General features: G+C 51.9%; 2 protein-coding genes across 6 annotated transcripts in view; both read right to left on the bottom strand.

Annotated features, from left to right (window-relative positions):
* ABHD2 (abhydrolase domain containing 2, acylglycerol lipase) overlaps positions 1-7891 on the bottom strand; it is a 40000-nt gene extending 32109 nt beyond the window's left edge. Inside the window, exons 1-2 of one of the 5 annotated variants that reach the window (XM_040570500.1) lie at positions 7834-7891; positions 7311-7423 (exon numbers count right to left, since the gene is read on the bottom strand). The gene's annotated coding sequence lies outside the window, so the exon portion shown is untranslated. Of the gene's footprint in view, positions 1-1736; positions 1949-7310; positions 7424-7520 lie in introns of those variants that run through there. The other 4 variants (XM_040570503.1, XM_040570502.1, XM_040570501.1 and 1 more) reach the window with 4 other exon arrangements.
* Positions 7892-8155: 264 nt separating this feature from the next.
* LOC121076251 lies at positions 8156-12988 on the bottom strand. Its single transcript, XM_040570392.1, has 2 exons — positions 9770-12988; positions 8156-9681 (listed from the first exon to the last, which is right to left on the bottom strand). The coding sequence occupies exon 1, from the start codon at positions 11101-11103 to the stop codon at positions 10180-10182; it is 924 nt and encodes a 307-aa protein (XP_040426326.1). The 5' UTR covers positions 11104-12988; the 3' UTR covers positions 8156-9681; positions 9770-10179.
* Between the last annotated feature and the right edge of the window lie 2304 nt (positions 12989-15292).

Consider the following 15292-nt stretch of genomic DNA (forward strand, 5'->3'; position numbering starts at 1 on the left):
TACAAGCAAACAGACATTTGCCCTTTTCTGTATACACAACATGGGATTCGCTTCTAGCAAGCTAGCCAAAATTAGCGAGGGACAATAAGTGCATTGCTGGAAGCAATCAAACCTGCCTTCTCAACCATCACGGGGTTCGAGAGCCACGAGGAGGAACACCAGGAAACCAAAGCTCTCAGGGCCAAGGATGTTATTTTTTGATGAACCTTAAGTATACAATTCCTTTTTTTTTTTTTTTAATTTATAAATCACTTAAAGGCATGACACCCCTAACGAGCTACAGCTCTTTAATCAGTATACTTAAGTCCTGTTTGTGACTTAGGACTAACTTTAAAAATCCATCGTTGGAAGCAAGTGCTAGATTTGTGAAGTCTTTTTATTTGCTCTTTCATCACAGAATAAAGAGTTTTAATCCAAGCAGGAAATAATTATTCTAGCACTACTCTTAACAGAGTGCATCTCACTTGTTACCAGTATGAGGAGAGAAAAAAAATCAGCAACATCTCGCTTTCCACATAGAAAAGGAAGTACCAAGAAGCTACAGCAAACTCCTTACGTATGCCTTCAAAGATGCTGGGTTTTGGGAAAGCCACCACCCAGATATTTACTTGCATACTCAGCGAAGTCATGCCTGACAACGAATTGGACTTGCACACGTTTGTGTCCCAGCTTCCCTGGGGAGAGGAGACTCTTGCAGGGACAGAGGTCGCTTCACTCCCATGACTCAAGGAGGCCCAAACAGGATTTGGTAGCCACCGCGCTCTGCAGCTCCTCCACCCCAGCCAAAGCTGCTCCCAGCCCTGCATGCAGGAGAGCCACAGGCACGAAGGGAAGCCACTCCCAGAGGGGCCTGCCCTCAGGGCCTTTCTATGAGGAACTGGAAGTCTGGCACCCATTTTACCAAAGCATTAGAAATACCTTGGGCTGAAGTGAAGACGCAGCTGGATGGAAGCGTCCACAGACCAAACAAGGGGCAAGCTCGTTACTTACTGTACTAGTAAGTTATTTTATACTCAGTTACATTTACAGAAGGATCTTGGAGGAATCCAGTTTCCAGGAAGGACAGCTGATACAAAACCCTCTGAGATACCCTCTAACCATCTGCGTTCCAGCTTGCTAGCGCTTACAGAGCTCAGCTGACAGAAGAACACTGAAGCATGTCTGGTAAAGATGGAAAGCATTAAAAAAAACTTTGCTTTTTTTTTGTTTGTTTTTAGAGCTTCTATCAAAAATCACAATGCCCTTTCTTCCCCACTACGATTCAAAGAGCCAAAGAGGCTGTGTCTAAATGAATTAAGCAGGCAGACCTTGTTAACTAACTTATCAGGCATTTCTTGGACTACTTTAATCTGGTTTTGGTGCTTGCACAGGGAAGAAAATTCTGAAAGCAAGTCTACTAGCCAAGGGAAGCAAAACACTCTCCTTTACAAAGTTGTGCCTAGAAAGATTCATATCAGAAGTAAGGTTTATTGCTGTTTTTTTTTTTTTCCCCTGAAGGGAGAAGGAAGGCTACTTCACTGAAGTTCTTTAGGAAATATTTCCAGGAAATCAATAAGTCAAAGCCCACACCCCTCCCACACGATACACCGCACAACCAGAGGTTACAGGCCTGTTGATATCACGTAGGATACCTAGGCCTGCATTAGAGAGAAGGGAACTTCACTATGGAAAGGGTGGGAACTCAGGGCACTACAAAGAAAGCCAAGCTTTACGTCAGAGGATTACTTGAAACTCACTCCAGGAAGCATACAGAAGCGTGTCAGTGTGCTGTGCTTTCAGCCAGATGTTTAAATGCAGAGGGAGATGTTTAGAGACCATCCAGATGGAAACGTACGTAGGGAAAGAGCTTGAAGCACTGTTTCTTGACAAGAACAACTGCGGGATTAAGGTTTTGTAAAGCACTGGAGGACAGCCTGAGGTCACAGCAGCTACCCGAGTACAGGAATTTGAAAGGGGAACAATGAAAGAGCTTTAAGCATTATTGCGCAGCCCAAGTATCCTGTCTTCTACTGAGCACCTTTTATAAAAAAGGTGCTCATTTTTTCAGCAAAAAGCATTAAGCCTAGATTGCTACTTTCAGCTCTCCAAAGAACTACACAAATACAAATATTTTAGGGCCACACCAGTACTAACCCCATCATTTTAGGGGCACAAAGCAAGGCGTGACACCGCAGAACCTCCTGGTATCTACAGGGGTGGCTTAGAAGACAACACATCAGAACCACTGAGATCGTGATGTGCTCCTCAGTACTTCTGGCCATTTACAGGAGCCAACTGAGCTTCAGACCTCGAGTCACAGAGGGACTAATTAAGCATTAGCTGAGCACTCGGAGCACTTTAAGCACTTAGGTTTTCAGGAGATGTGACCAAGAGGGAGAAAGTCACCAGACCATCAGGAGTCTGGCAAAGCCCACTGTGGTTTTGTCATCAGACAAGTTTTTATCTCCAAACACATGGGGCACGCTGACATGTCCCATCGCCGGGATGCTTGCTTACTAGAACGTTATTCAGACAGCACACAGGTCCTCAGTGCAAATCCCTCTGCCTTGTGCCAAAGCCAGCTCCCAGGCCAGGATTTGGCTGGCTGGTGAGTGTACAAAGCAGCAGGTACTGTTTACACCCTGTTCCAACATGAATTTGTTGGCTGCTGTCTTCACAGGAATTTGACCTTTTCACCAGATACAATATTTGGCTCATGCACTAAATCTAGAGGTACTGTGAGGCTACAGGGACAAAGTTCATAGCATGAGGCACCATCAGTGCAGCCAGAAAGACAGCTGCCTTTAACTGGAGCTTTTATTTATTTATTTTTTGACTCTGAAAAATCCAGCACCTGCAGAGAAGAAGCCAAGCCCCTCGGAAGGCTGGGTGTACGTGCCAAGGCAGCTCGCTTGAGAAAGCGCCTGAAAATAATTCCACAGCCCACAGGGCCAAAGGCTCCGGAGCTCCTTCACTTCCCCAAGAAGGCTAATTTACAGTCAAATGAGCCTTCAATTTCACTTCCTTCCGATTGCCAGGAACTGCTTTTGTTTCTTCAGCTGATCAGAAGAGTTCTACTGCATGACAGGCAGCTTCTGCATCTTACCTCAGAAGAAAGGTGGCACATATTGGAGGCTGCACAGCAAACTAGCTGGATCCTGTTTGTCATAGATGAATCGAAAAAACTTCATAAGCTTTTATTACACACATCTGATATACAAGATTAAACTCAGACAAGACCATTAATGCTCTGATGACTCCATAGAAATCAATTAATTGCATCTTATCTTAAGAGAAAAGCTTATGTTATTAAACAAACATAATTCATTGCTTACTGCAGAGACTTAGGACTTTGTCACACCCTAACTACTGCCTCGTCAAGCAGCAGGGATTCAGCTCTTTGTAGAAGAGGTCAAGCTTACTTTTAGGTACTGTGGGAGGGGAAAAAAAAAATACTGGCTAACACCCTTCTGTGGTCTGACAGCATTAGCAGGTGTCACTTACCTACCACATCGCCCGGGGTCAGTGGGCAGCCTTAAGCTCAAGAGAAGAAGTTGAATAACATTGCAGAGAACCTGATGATCCCCACTCAGCAAGAGGAATACTACCAACATCAAGCCACAAACAGTTACATGAGCTGCTATGAACTGCATTAGACTGAAGAGCCCCAGAGGAGTCGGCTCTGTTCCTTCACTGCGGTTTGAAACGCAGCATCACACCGTCACAGCCTCGTTTGTCCTCAGACTCGTTCCCTCTGTCCCCACACTGTCAGAGCTCGAAGAGCAGCCTGAAGTCCACACACATCCCAGCTGTTCCTCGCCCTGCTGCAGGGAGCACAGCTGCACATGCAGAGCCTGTTCCACACCACTTTAGCTGCGCAGCAGGGCACACCATCCATCAGCAAAGCACGAGTCAAGCCAGCCAACAGTGCTCAATCTGGTCTAATCCTGAAGCAGTCAGAAAACACCTCTACCTGAACAGAAACAAAGCTGAGCTGCCACTTCGCTGTGAAGTCCTCAGACAGCCTGCCTGTTTCCCCCCAGCTGAGCAGCTCTGCTCCACGGCAGCACAGAAGATTTGCAGAGTCATTCACGCTGAGGCTGCCCACGACAGACAGAAGGCTGATTCGCATCATTGCATTCGAAAATTAAACAACAAAGCTTCAGGGTAAAAGAACCTAATACAAGGAGGCAGGACCTGACCAACACATACTTACCCCTACTGAAAAATAACGCAGCTTTTATCAGGATGTTGATTAAAGCAAGCAGGTTTTGGAGCATTAGAGCAGTCACCAGCAACTCACACCTTGGAGAGCTCGACTGCCCTCCGTCCTGCTGAGCATGAATGGGAATTTAGGGAGATTACAACCACACTTCTTAGGGATTTCTCTCTACCTCTTACAAGGACATTCGCTTTGTGCATCTGCTCCTTCTGGTACAAGCCTTCCACATTCACATATGCCCGGCCCACAATGTACAGAACAGGGTGTTCCAGTTAAGGGACAGCCAGATTTGAATGCCCTCGGTGTAATCTTTCTGGAACCTGCATCCTGATGCAAAGGCATCTTTGGAAGATGTAAATAAGTTTAGAAGCTCGGAGAGAAGCAGGGTGAATGGGTGAGCAGCAAAACCCTCGCTAGCAGCCAGCCACTTGCCCCAGCTGGCCCTTTCTGCAGGGAGCCCACATCACACCAAGCACTCGGTGCCCTGAAAACACAATTTTATACCAAATATCTGAGCAACAAGTACAACTGGAGTTTCAGAAGGGTTTGGTGTTTGCAGGAGCTCAGTCCGTACTGACAAAGTTGCCATTGTTGTTTATTCTTGTCAGACTGAATCTATGACAACGAGAAACTCAAATATCTCTCAACAGTAAAACAGGTCTCCAGAGCTAGACAGCTGCACTTCCTGGTGAATCTAGGGATACGGATGAAGACATCTGCATGTTGTAAAGCGCGACGCTTCTTCCACTGCCCTTACCTCTAACAGAGCACAGGCAAAGATGTTTCAAGCAGGTGGTTTGTACAAAACTGCTCTGTAGAGCAATTTTGATTATTGCTGCCCAATGTTGGATGAGCAAAGCTGGCAGCCAGACAATTATTTTATTATCAAGTCAACTGACAGAGCTGGAGAAAAGAGAAGCCTCAGGGCACACAAGGCTTCCTAGAGCTGAAAGAGGCTGTGATGACTGCCTGGCTAGGTTAGCAGCATTACCAGACGACAGGTATGTTGGGCAGGCAGGACCGTCTTCTCCATAAGAAGGTCAGACTGCCCTTGCACATTGAAATGAAGTAAACTGCTTGGTAACGAAGTCAATCGAGTCTTAAATTTAATGTCTGAAAAGTCAGACGAGTTTTATCAGTTTGTTCTTTGAACTGCTTATAAGCTTAATCTTCAAGAGCCATTTAGGATGAAGAAGTGCAAATATTTGTAGAGAAGTTCATTTGCCATATATAGAAACAGTTGATCTATAGCACACATCACAAATAGCTGCTCAGAGCTGTACTCTAACACACCATGGAGCGAGATCTTCCAGAGAAGCTCAGCAAATATAGATGCAGACTCCAACACGCTACCAGAACTTTGAAGATTTAGGCTTTTGCTGGGAAGTCCAAACCACCAGCTTCAGAGCACTGGGAGCCATTCCTAGCAAGCAGAAAAGCCAGCTTGCTTTTCCCATGGTAGGGTAGACGACTGAGCACTTGGCCATTTCTAATCCGCTAATGGCAGCATTAGTCTAGACATGTTGCAAACAAGGATCAGAGAGGTGAAGTGTATCATTAAATATTAAATTGCTAACTCACAGCACAATCACAAGAAGGCACGAGAAGCCAGAACTTTCAATAATGCCAGCTAAGCTATGGATCTGGTTTGTACCTGCCAATTTTATCTGGTTTTAACACAGCTCCCTTCTGCACCCAACTCATCACCACACACAGTGGCTTGCGTGGCGTTTGACGTGCTTCCCAAAGCCTGAACAAATAAGATCTGCTAGGTCTAGGTAGTGTCAGCACCATTCAGCTGGGACTACAGACACTAAAGACCTCAGCATGCAACCCCCTACTACAGACTTTGCTAAATCCTGTTGTTTGTTAACTTAATCCAAGTTCCAGCACTGCCAGGGCTGGCAGCACGAAGGACGAAGAGGTAGGCGAGAGCAAGAAAGACGAGTAAAAGGACAAGGTGAATCCAGCAGCACCAACATTTCCATTATCAGGTGAGGTCAGACTACAGAATGATTGAATCATTGCTCTAAAGCCACCATTTTCTATGGTGCATCAAAAGACAGCTATAAATGCAGTTGAAACTTTGTGTTTGGACAACCTCTCTGTGTGCCTGTCAAAGACAAATGTTGTTGTTTTGCCATCTTTCCTTCTCTACACCACAGCCCAGAACAGTGACCATTTCACTGTGTTAATCTCTGGGTTTTCACATGACAAGTTTAATAATGCAGCTTTATGAAATGCTGAAAGCTTAAGCTGCTATTTATTCACTGAAGGGAAAACAGCTTTTACAAGAGGAGTAGAACAAATCGATTTTTAGTTTAACTTCTTCAGAAATGGTTTTGCAAGATGGAAAGCATTACCCCCAACCTCCACAGCTCTCTGGAGGTCAGAGAGGGAAGAGATTCCACCCCTAGAAAAGACAGAATCCGAGGTCAGCCTCGTGCCCTATTCAGCTAGTTCACTCAGGAACATTGAGGAGCTGCCAACACAAAAGCTGAAAAATGACTGTTTTTAAGAGTAAGACAGGAGAACCCAAATGTTACCTCTCAGTTTTTTAATATCCTTCTTGTTCTTGCTCTAAGGAAGGCTGCGTACCCACCGATCCAAGAAGAGACGATAACTTACTCAAGCTGCTCCTGTGACACAAGACCTGAACAAGCATCTCAGAAAAGAGAAGTAGGTGACCCAGCAAGGGGACCAATGGAACAAAGGCGATGTCAGTAACAAAACTCCCCACTCAGGCACAGGAAATAAACATTATGGAAGAAGGTGTGAAACCGAGATATTAAGAATGCAAACAGCCCAACGCTGCGTTCTAAGAACACGGTATCAGCGAGGACTGGAACATACCAACCCAAGCAGTACTACGGACACGGCTCAACACGATAACCATTGATAAACGAGGCACGTAAACCACCATGAACCCACTGTGCCAGCGAGCTGATTAATAACCCACAAACATTTATTACATTAGGAGGCACTGATGATGTGGAAGCAAACAGCAACCTGCAAGGGGCAGAGAGGAATCTTTGGAACTTACCACAGCAGGGACAAGCGTAAAGCACGGGCGAGAGGGAGCTGATGGATGGTTTTGGGAGAGACTCACCTGAGAGCGCAACGACGGGATGCGAGCCTTCCAAGGAGATCCTTCCAATGACGGTGTGATCCTTCCGAGGAGGAGATCCTTCCGAGGAGGGGACGAGATCCTTCCAAGGACAGCTGTAGGAGCAAAGCCACCGGTAACAGAGACCCCTTAAAAACTTACTGTATGGGGTGAGGGCTGTCCCCAGGCGCAGCATACCAGCTATACACGTACCATACCCGCTACAGGGCCACCTGCCCGCCCCGTAGCCGCACAAGCCACCCGAGACGCCTCTAAATTTATGAGGAGAACCCGGCAGAGCCCCCAGAACGCCGAGCAGGCTGCGCAGCGAGCACCAGCAGGAGGAAACGGCCGCTTATTACAAACCGCAGCGCCGCGAAGCCTCCCCCCCAGGCCTGGCGGACCTTTAAACCCCCCCCGGGACCGAAACCGGGAGGCCTCCGGTCGGAGCAGCCCCCCCCCGCGTCCCGTCACGGTGCCGGGACGCCGGGACCCCGCTCCGGCCCCGCCACCGCCAACCCCTCACCTGCGGGCCCGGCCGCCTCCGCCGCCGCTCCCGCCCGTCTGCGGCCGCCCCGCCGCCCGCGGCCCCTTAGCAGCCGCCCTCGTCCCCCCATTGGCAGCGCCGCCCCGCCGCTCGCGCGCCCATTGGTGCCGGAGGAGGGTAGGGGGCGGGAGCTGGAGCGGCTCGGTTGCCATTGGGTGGTTGAGGAGCGGGGGGGCGGGGACCTGCGGGTTTATTGGTGCGGAGGGCGGTCAGTCCGGCCGTGATTGGCGTCCGGGGGAGGGGCGGGGTTGGGGGTGGCTGTGGGGAGCCGCCGCCATGACAGAGAGGGGCCGGGCTGGGGGTGGCCGCGGAGTGAGGCGGCTGCCGGGGCTGAGGCGTTTTGTTCGCCGCCGGCCGCTCTCTGCCACCGGGGCCCGAACCCCGGCTGTGGGGAGGGCAGCCCAGGGAGCCGGGGCACGCCCGGCCCTCGGTGGCCCCAGGGCTGGGCTCTACTGAGGGAGCGGAGCAGCTCCAGTGGGGCGTGAGGTGGTGGTGTGCAATAAAGGTTGTTCCTGCGTGAAGTGCTGGCGGTGTAGGGCTGCCTGGCGATTAAAAATGGTTGCTTAGGGTTCATCATGTAATCATTGGGATTGGAAAAGCCCTCCAAGGTCATCTGGTCCAACCATCCCCCTACCACCACTGTCACTAAGCCATGCCCCCAAGCACCACGTCCAACCTCTCCTTGAACACCCCCAGGGACGGTGACACCACCACCTCCTTGGGCATCCTGTCCCAATGCCTGACTGCTCTTTCTGAGAAGAAATGTCTCAGAATTTCCAACCGGAACCTCCCCTGGCATAACTTGAGGCCATTCCCTCTAGTCCCATTGCTACTTATCTGCAAGAAGAGCCCAACCCCAGCTCCTCACACCTTCCTTTCAGGTGGTTATAGCGAGAATGATGTGCTCCATTTTGGACTTCCAAAATGGTGGCTGCGGCTTCACCAGGACAGTGCATGGCCAGGGGCCCACCTTGGCATGATCAATGTGACCCTGAGGGGCGAGGAGGGCTCCTGGCCGCTCAGAGACACTGGGGAGCCATTTGGCTGCCTCCCGCAGGACGGGTGGCATGGCTCGCTGACAGCAAAATCCTCCCATCCAAAAACAGCCTGCGGGTCTAGGCACAGAAAGAAAACAAATAATAACGAAAGAAATGTCTGCAATGCGATGTTTATCAACTTGCTCCTCTCAGAGTGTCCCAAAAGGGCAACGTGTTACAGTCCTAGTAACATCAGCTGTTCCTAGCTATGTTTTCTGGTCACTTTATGTAACTGGGTGGAAAAATCCCTTCCCTGATTTCAGTCATCTTGTCTCCTCTGTTTACCGGGAGTTGGAGCTTCCTACGTCGAGAAAGCTTTCAGGGCGCAAGTCACATTTTCCAGAGAGTTGTGTATCTGGAGAGATGAGTAACTGCCGTGCACTGAGTCACCGCGAAGGAGGGAGCTCGGGGAAGGGCAGCACGGGGACTGCTGAGCCGAAAAAGGTGGAAGAGGTACAGCAGCAGCGCCTCAGTGCCTCTTCTCCTCGCTATAGGAGCGATCCCGCACCTTGCGGTCAAGCAGGAGCCAAACTCCTTATCTTCAGCCTTTAACAAACCTGGTAAAAATGTCCAGGCTGCGTGGTGGTTATTAAACACGGCGTTAACGTGGCTTGGCTGAGGTCTGCTGAGCTATGCCTGTGATCAAGCCGCAAGACAGGCTTATTAGATAAACTTCCGGTATCAGCCTCTTAACCAAGTATTTGAAGAATGTGTTTGGGTTTGATTACACGCAATTGCAGTCCGATTGATTCCAGTTATACCTTGTCTGCTCACAGTGGGCCCAGGCGAACTGCAGGAAAATAAGCGGTGAAGCAGTGCTGAGCCTCCAGGCAAGGCTTTTACCGTAGCGCCTTGAGGCTGTTGGGGATTTCTCTTACCTGGCTATTAGCAGGGAGCTTTCTTCAGCACACTGCCACAAAGCACAGCAAAGCAAACTCTTATCTGCCCGCTTGCTGAGAAGGAGAAGTAAAACATATGGCAGCTTTTTATACAGGGGTGCTCAGACCTGTCAGTGAGGAGCGAGATCTGAGAACTGGGGGAGAAAAAACATTGAATAGCTGGCAGCACAAATTCTGTGGCAGGGGGAGCCGAACTGCTGAGCTGTCTGGTTATGGCAAGGAGAAGGAATGGGGTGGAAAAGGTGCTGCGTCTCCAGGCGGGGAAGGAGGAACCTGGTGCAGGTCAGCTGGAGAAGATCGGGGGGGTTCAGCTCTACCTCCTGGTGCAGGAGTTGAGGTGGCGGGGAGGAAGCAGGCGTGTTTGTGAGTGCAAGCCCGGCTGCAGGCTATTAAAACAGCCTCTGGGTTGCGGCTTGCGAAGGAAGCTGCCCTCCCTCTGAGCATGTGGGGAGCTGCTGCTGCTGCAGCCGAAGCCCCGCGATGCTCAGCACGGTGCGGCTGGCTGCTGTGGGAGCAGTGGTGTGCGCAGGATGTGGCCCGCAGCCAGGAGGCTGTGTCACTCGCAGCGCACAGCTCATGCTGGGGAAATGCCATCCGAGCAGGAGCCTAAACCGTCCCGTAACGGCAGGGTGCTGGGAAGAGCCGAGCTCCGTTTCCAGCCTGCCTGCCTCATAGGGAGCCATTTGGCAGCTCCAGCCCAGCAGGCCCTCATGTGATGTTCCTGCCCTGCAGTGGGATGAGGGTGTCCAGCAACACCCAAATGCTTCGGAGACAGGAGGATTCCTCTGATTAGTGTGGGTACTGCAAAGGAAGCCAGATGTATGTGCTGGGAACTGTAGGCCCAGGAAGAATAGAGCTTTGCCTTGTGCATTGGGCAGGCACTTAGCTCTGTACACCAAGGCCAAGGAAAAACACTGTAATTTTACCTCTAAAAACCCAGCAATTGGGAAGACATCAGGCAGAGAGAACTTGGTGCAGTGCAAGGCCAGGCTGAGACATGCCGTGCAACGCCTTGGTGACGGTGACGTTTTATTCTTCGCATCCCTCTCTCTTTTGCTCGTTGCTGCCGTAAGGAACCGACTCTTTTTCTGCTTCATTTCCGTTGGCCCAGCTTTTCTCCTGGTCAGCAAACTCACCGTGCACCGGTACACTGAAGAACACCCAGGGACTTTGCACCTCTTAGGAAACCTTTTTGCTGGAGGAAACATCGGGGTGTTGATCTCCGCCAGTGCAGCAGGAGCAAGAGAGAAAACATCTCTTATGACAGGGTTTGATTGCCAGCTGAAAGTAAGCAAAGTGCCTGTCAGGGACATGTGAGCACAGAAAAGCTTTACAGATGGAAATAAAGGCAATGATTTTTCCTCTCTGCCTTCCCTGCAGCGCCTGTGAGGTACAGGCTCGCCGGCTGCAGCACTCAGCTGTTTGAGAGCCTGTTGGATCTGGATGCACAGTGCTCTTTGGACTCTTATGTGTTTTCTGAAAATGGTGTCTAAAAGCGTAATGGGCACTTTGCAGATCTCTAAATAGACTGGCCTTCTGTCCTGAGGAGCTGACAACGTAAAGAGACAAATGCCAGGGATGGGAGAAGGGCTGCATCACACAAGCCAGCCGTGGAGGTGGCACGTGGCCCACCTGCTCAGTATTTTTCCATCACATTCTCATTCGGTTGCTCATTGCCAACTTCCAGCTCTGTCGCCCTCCTCAAAAGCTTCTGCTCTGGGTTTATTTAGCACGCTATTTATTTCCTAATTATAGAACTCGGTGACTAACCTCTGCCTTACCGGGTTACTGCTGTCCACCCTTTCGTCCCCTGCAGACCAGAGGTCCCTGGTCCCTTCCTGTGGCTGAAGGCATGTCCTCTGCTGCCCAGCGCTAGCAACTTTCTGACTCTTTTTTTTCTGGTTTTCTGCCAAACCAAGAAGGCTCTGCCTGCTATCACAGGGACCGGTCATTTCAGAGCAGATAGGCTGCTGCGTTCCCAAATTGTTTAGGCCAAAAGAGAAATGCCACTGAGCTGAGCGCTTTACCAGGCTGTGCTCAGCCGGTTCTGTCCACAGATTCCTGACAGCCAGCTCACTGCTTTTACCCCGTGTCCAGCCACAGCTGCTGGCTGGGGGAAGAGGCTTTGGGAACCAAACTCCTGGGTGCTGGGTGCTGGGGGAGGACGGGGTCTGCCTCCTGCTTCTGGGTGCTCCATGGCACTCAGACATTGCCTGCTTCCCCAAGCAGCCCCGGCCTGGCAGGGGAAGGATCCTTCAGTATCTCCCTCAGCTGGATCTGTGCCACAACACTCCCGAATTTTCCAGGGAGCCTGGCGAGGTGAAATCCCCGTCAATGCTCCCGAAGCTGCCAGGCTGAGCAGACCTGTTCCCAACAGGAGCCACCTACGATACCGCTTTTTGTTTGCTGGGAGCCATTTCTGCCCCTTTGTCCCAAATTTTGGTAAATTGAGACACAGCTGCAGGCACAAAGAGGAGTGTCGGTGTGCAGGGGAGGCAGCGCGTGAGCAGCGGGTATGGGGCAGGCAGATCAAGCTGGGAAGGGAGCTGTCGGTGGAGAGCAGGAGGGAACAAATGAACGCAGCACAGCCAGGGAGACGTATGAGCTGCTCCTGGAGCATTCCCAAGATGTCACACCGAATAAAGGAAGCTGTTTGTCTTCGGCTTAATTCCGAGTGGTCTGCCTGACATTTGCCATTATGCCGTGTTCCTGAGGTTGGAGTTCGGAAAGGCTATGATTATCCAGCCTCAGGAAGCCAGCCAGGGAGAATGCTAGAGCCACGCTTTTTTTTTTTTTTTTTTCAGTGCCTGCTTGTGAAATACTTTCCCTGGAGAAGTTGCGATAGAAGTAGTGGTGAATGAGTTTGCAATCCTGCAAACTGAGGAGCTCGGTGAACCGAACGGTGGGATTATTGGTCCCCTACAAAAACCTGAACTTTAGTAGTGCTTGAGGGGTGGGCGAGAGCCTCTTCCTAGAGAGCAGTATTTATGGAAATGAGGCGAGCGGAGGTGGAAGCGCTGCCTCGTGCCAAAATAGTGGGGCTGGGGCTGGGCTGGGAGGTGGGGAGCACAGACTGCGTTTGGAGGAGGGTGGGGACAAAGAGTGAGGTTGCAGTTGTGATTCGGGGGAAAGGGTGGTGGTGTTGGGGTGCAAAGAGCCAGAGCTTTGTTGCATGGAGGTGTAGAAAGGAAGGGGGTGTGAGGGGGGAGGTGGGTGGTGTGTGGGAGTGGTGGGGAGCAAGGGAGGAATGGGTTGGGGGTTAGGAGGCAGCGGGGAGCTGTGGGATGGCTGAGATGAAGGACCATCCCCATCTGCCCCTTCCCCTGCAGTCCCAGACATGTGGGGTCTGCTGCCACATCCGAGCAGAGCTGGGGGGGACCACCCCGGTCCATGCCCACAGACCCAGCTTGGCTGTGTGGGAGCCGCACAGCCCCTCTGGAAACCTTGCCTGTACCACCGCCGAGTTAAATTAAAGCAAGGGCTGGAGGAAATAAACAGCGCTGCTGACACCGTAATGATTCCTTCACGGGCTGGCACCACCTCTGCTCCCCCTGGGCTCCCCCTCGCAAAGCCTTTCAGCCCTGGCATCTGCTTTACCACACAGTGGCTCAGCACAGAGCAGCTCCAGCTTTAAGATCCCGATCCACGAAATTCCCCTGAAATCCACCCTCTGCACAACTGCTGATCGTGCCGTGAGGGCGTTGTGCTGGCGGCACACAGGGCTGGATGTGTTGGGACACACAGGAGGACGCCTGGCTGAACGCATGCTGGTGCTGGAGGTCCTCCCTGGGACCAGCAAAGAGCTGCGGCCCCAGCGGAGGCTAGAGGGTGCTGTGCTGCAGGGAATGGGTGGCCTCCTCCCTCCCCGCTCAGCATCCTTCCTAAGGCAGGTACAAATCTGCTGTCTTTGAGGTGAGATGGAGAACAAGGTGCCGGCTGCAGTCACCAACAGCCCCAAAGGCTTTTTCAGCCTAAAACACCAGCCCCGTCTAGCTGACTGTTTACCCCCCAGAAGATGATGCTGTGCGGCTTTCCTCGGGACAGGGCTTTGTGGTTTCAGGGCCGTGGGATGCAGCAAGGGGAATTCTTGCTGCGCTGTGCTCCAGGGATGTGGCCTGCGGGCAGCTGCTGTTTGCATTTCGGGGGCTGCCGACTGCTGGTCTTTTTGTGCTGTCGTGCAGACGGGGCAGCGCAGGAGGGTTAGGCTGGGAGATGGGAAAGCAGAAGAGGACGTTGGAGAACAGATAAAGTATTAAAAAGGATGCATGGAAAAGCAAAAAGGAGGGGATAGAGAGAGGAGCGGGGGAAAGGAGTGAGAAAATGGGGAGCAAATTAGAAGATGAAGCTGAGAATGGAAAAAAAGAAAAAGAAAAAAAAGAATAGAAGAAGAAAGAAAACAGGATGTGAAACCAGCGCAGAGGATTGCATCCACTCCTGTGTCCACCGAAGGGCTGCGGACGTGCTTGGCAATGAGACGGGAGATTTCTTTGGGAGAAAACCGAAGGAGCTCTCCCCCTGCGCACCCGGGTCTCTCAGCAGCCGAGGCTGGGAGCCCTCGGCTGGTGGGGCAGGAGCGGCTCCTGCTCGCCCAGCCGAGGTGGGGCTGATCTTGGAGCCCAGCAAAGCGCAGAGCGGATGAGAGGCGAGGGCGGCACGTTCGCCGGGGCCGTGTTTGCGCAGCGGCTGGCAGGCAGCTGCAAGACCGGGCAGAACCGTGACACGCTCCCAGACGAGCTGCTCCCCGCATCCACGGCTGCTCCCTGCAAAAAGCCTGACGGCTAACCGCAGGCAGCCCGGCGAACGCGCCTCCTGCGTGGGGCTGCACGTGCTCCTCAAAACACAGCCCCGCCGCCCCCACGCTGGGGCTGTGGGGTCACTGTCCTTCCTCATGGCTGCTCTGTCTGCCCGCCCGCAGCAGGCGCGGCAGCACGCAGACACAGCCAGGTGGAGGTGTCCTCGCACGGCCGGCTCTCGCAGAAGATAATCTATGGAAAAGGAGACGCGGATATGACAAAGGAGAAGGGAGACCACAAAGAAACCCCATCTCACAGCAACCCTAAAGGGATCGCACCTACCGCAGGGTCACGGGCAGGTCCTGGGGTTCCTGCTGGGGACTCGGCCCTGGAGCCGAGGCCGTTCCACTCCTCCAGGAGCCGCCGGGAGCACGCGGGGTGCATGGGATGTGCGGGCAGCATCGAGTGGCTCGCGGGGCACGATGGCAAGGCGGCAGGAGCGAACCGTACAGCGAAAATGCCTGGAGGGGGGTTGATGGCGGAAGGCAAACTGGTTAACACCTCGGGCAGAAACACGCTGAAACGTTTCTCAGGATGTTATGACACCTCTTGTCACTGCGGCATGGGGAGCAAGGGACGGTTCAGTGGGGACAGAAGCTGCCAGGGACAGGCAGCCTGTTAATAATGGGTTCTTTTTTCAGTTGTTTCCCACCTCCTCCGTTCTCCCAGAGCAGTCCAGGTCTGAGATCACTCTGGTGCCAGCAGGGGC

Source organism: Cygnus olor, chromosome 11 (genome assembly GCF_009769625.2).
Source record: "Cygnus olor isolate bCygOlo1 chromosome 11, bCygOlo1.pri.v2, whole genome shotgun sequence".
NCBI lineage: Eukaryota > Metazoa > Chordata > Aves > Anseriformes > Anatidae > Cygnus > Cygnus olor.

Excerpts from the sequence above, each read along its gene's own strand:
- LOC121076251 (XM_040570392.1), bottom strand. The coding sequence starts at position 11,103 with ATGTCCCTGACAGGCACTTTGCTTACTTTCAGCTGGCAATCAAACCCT.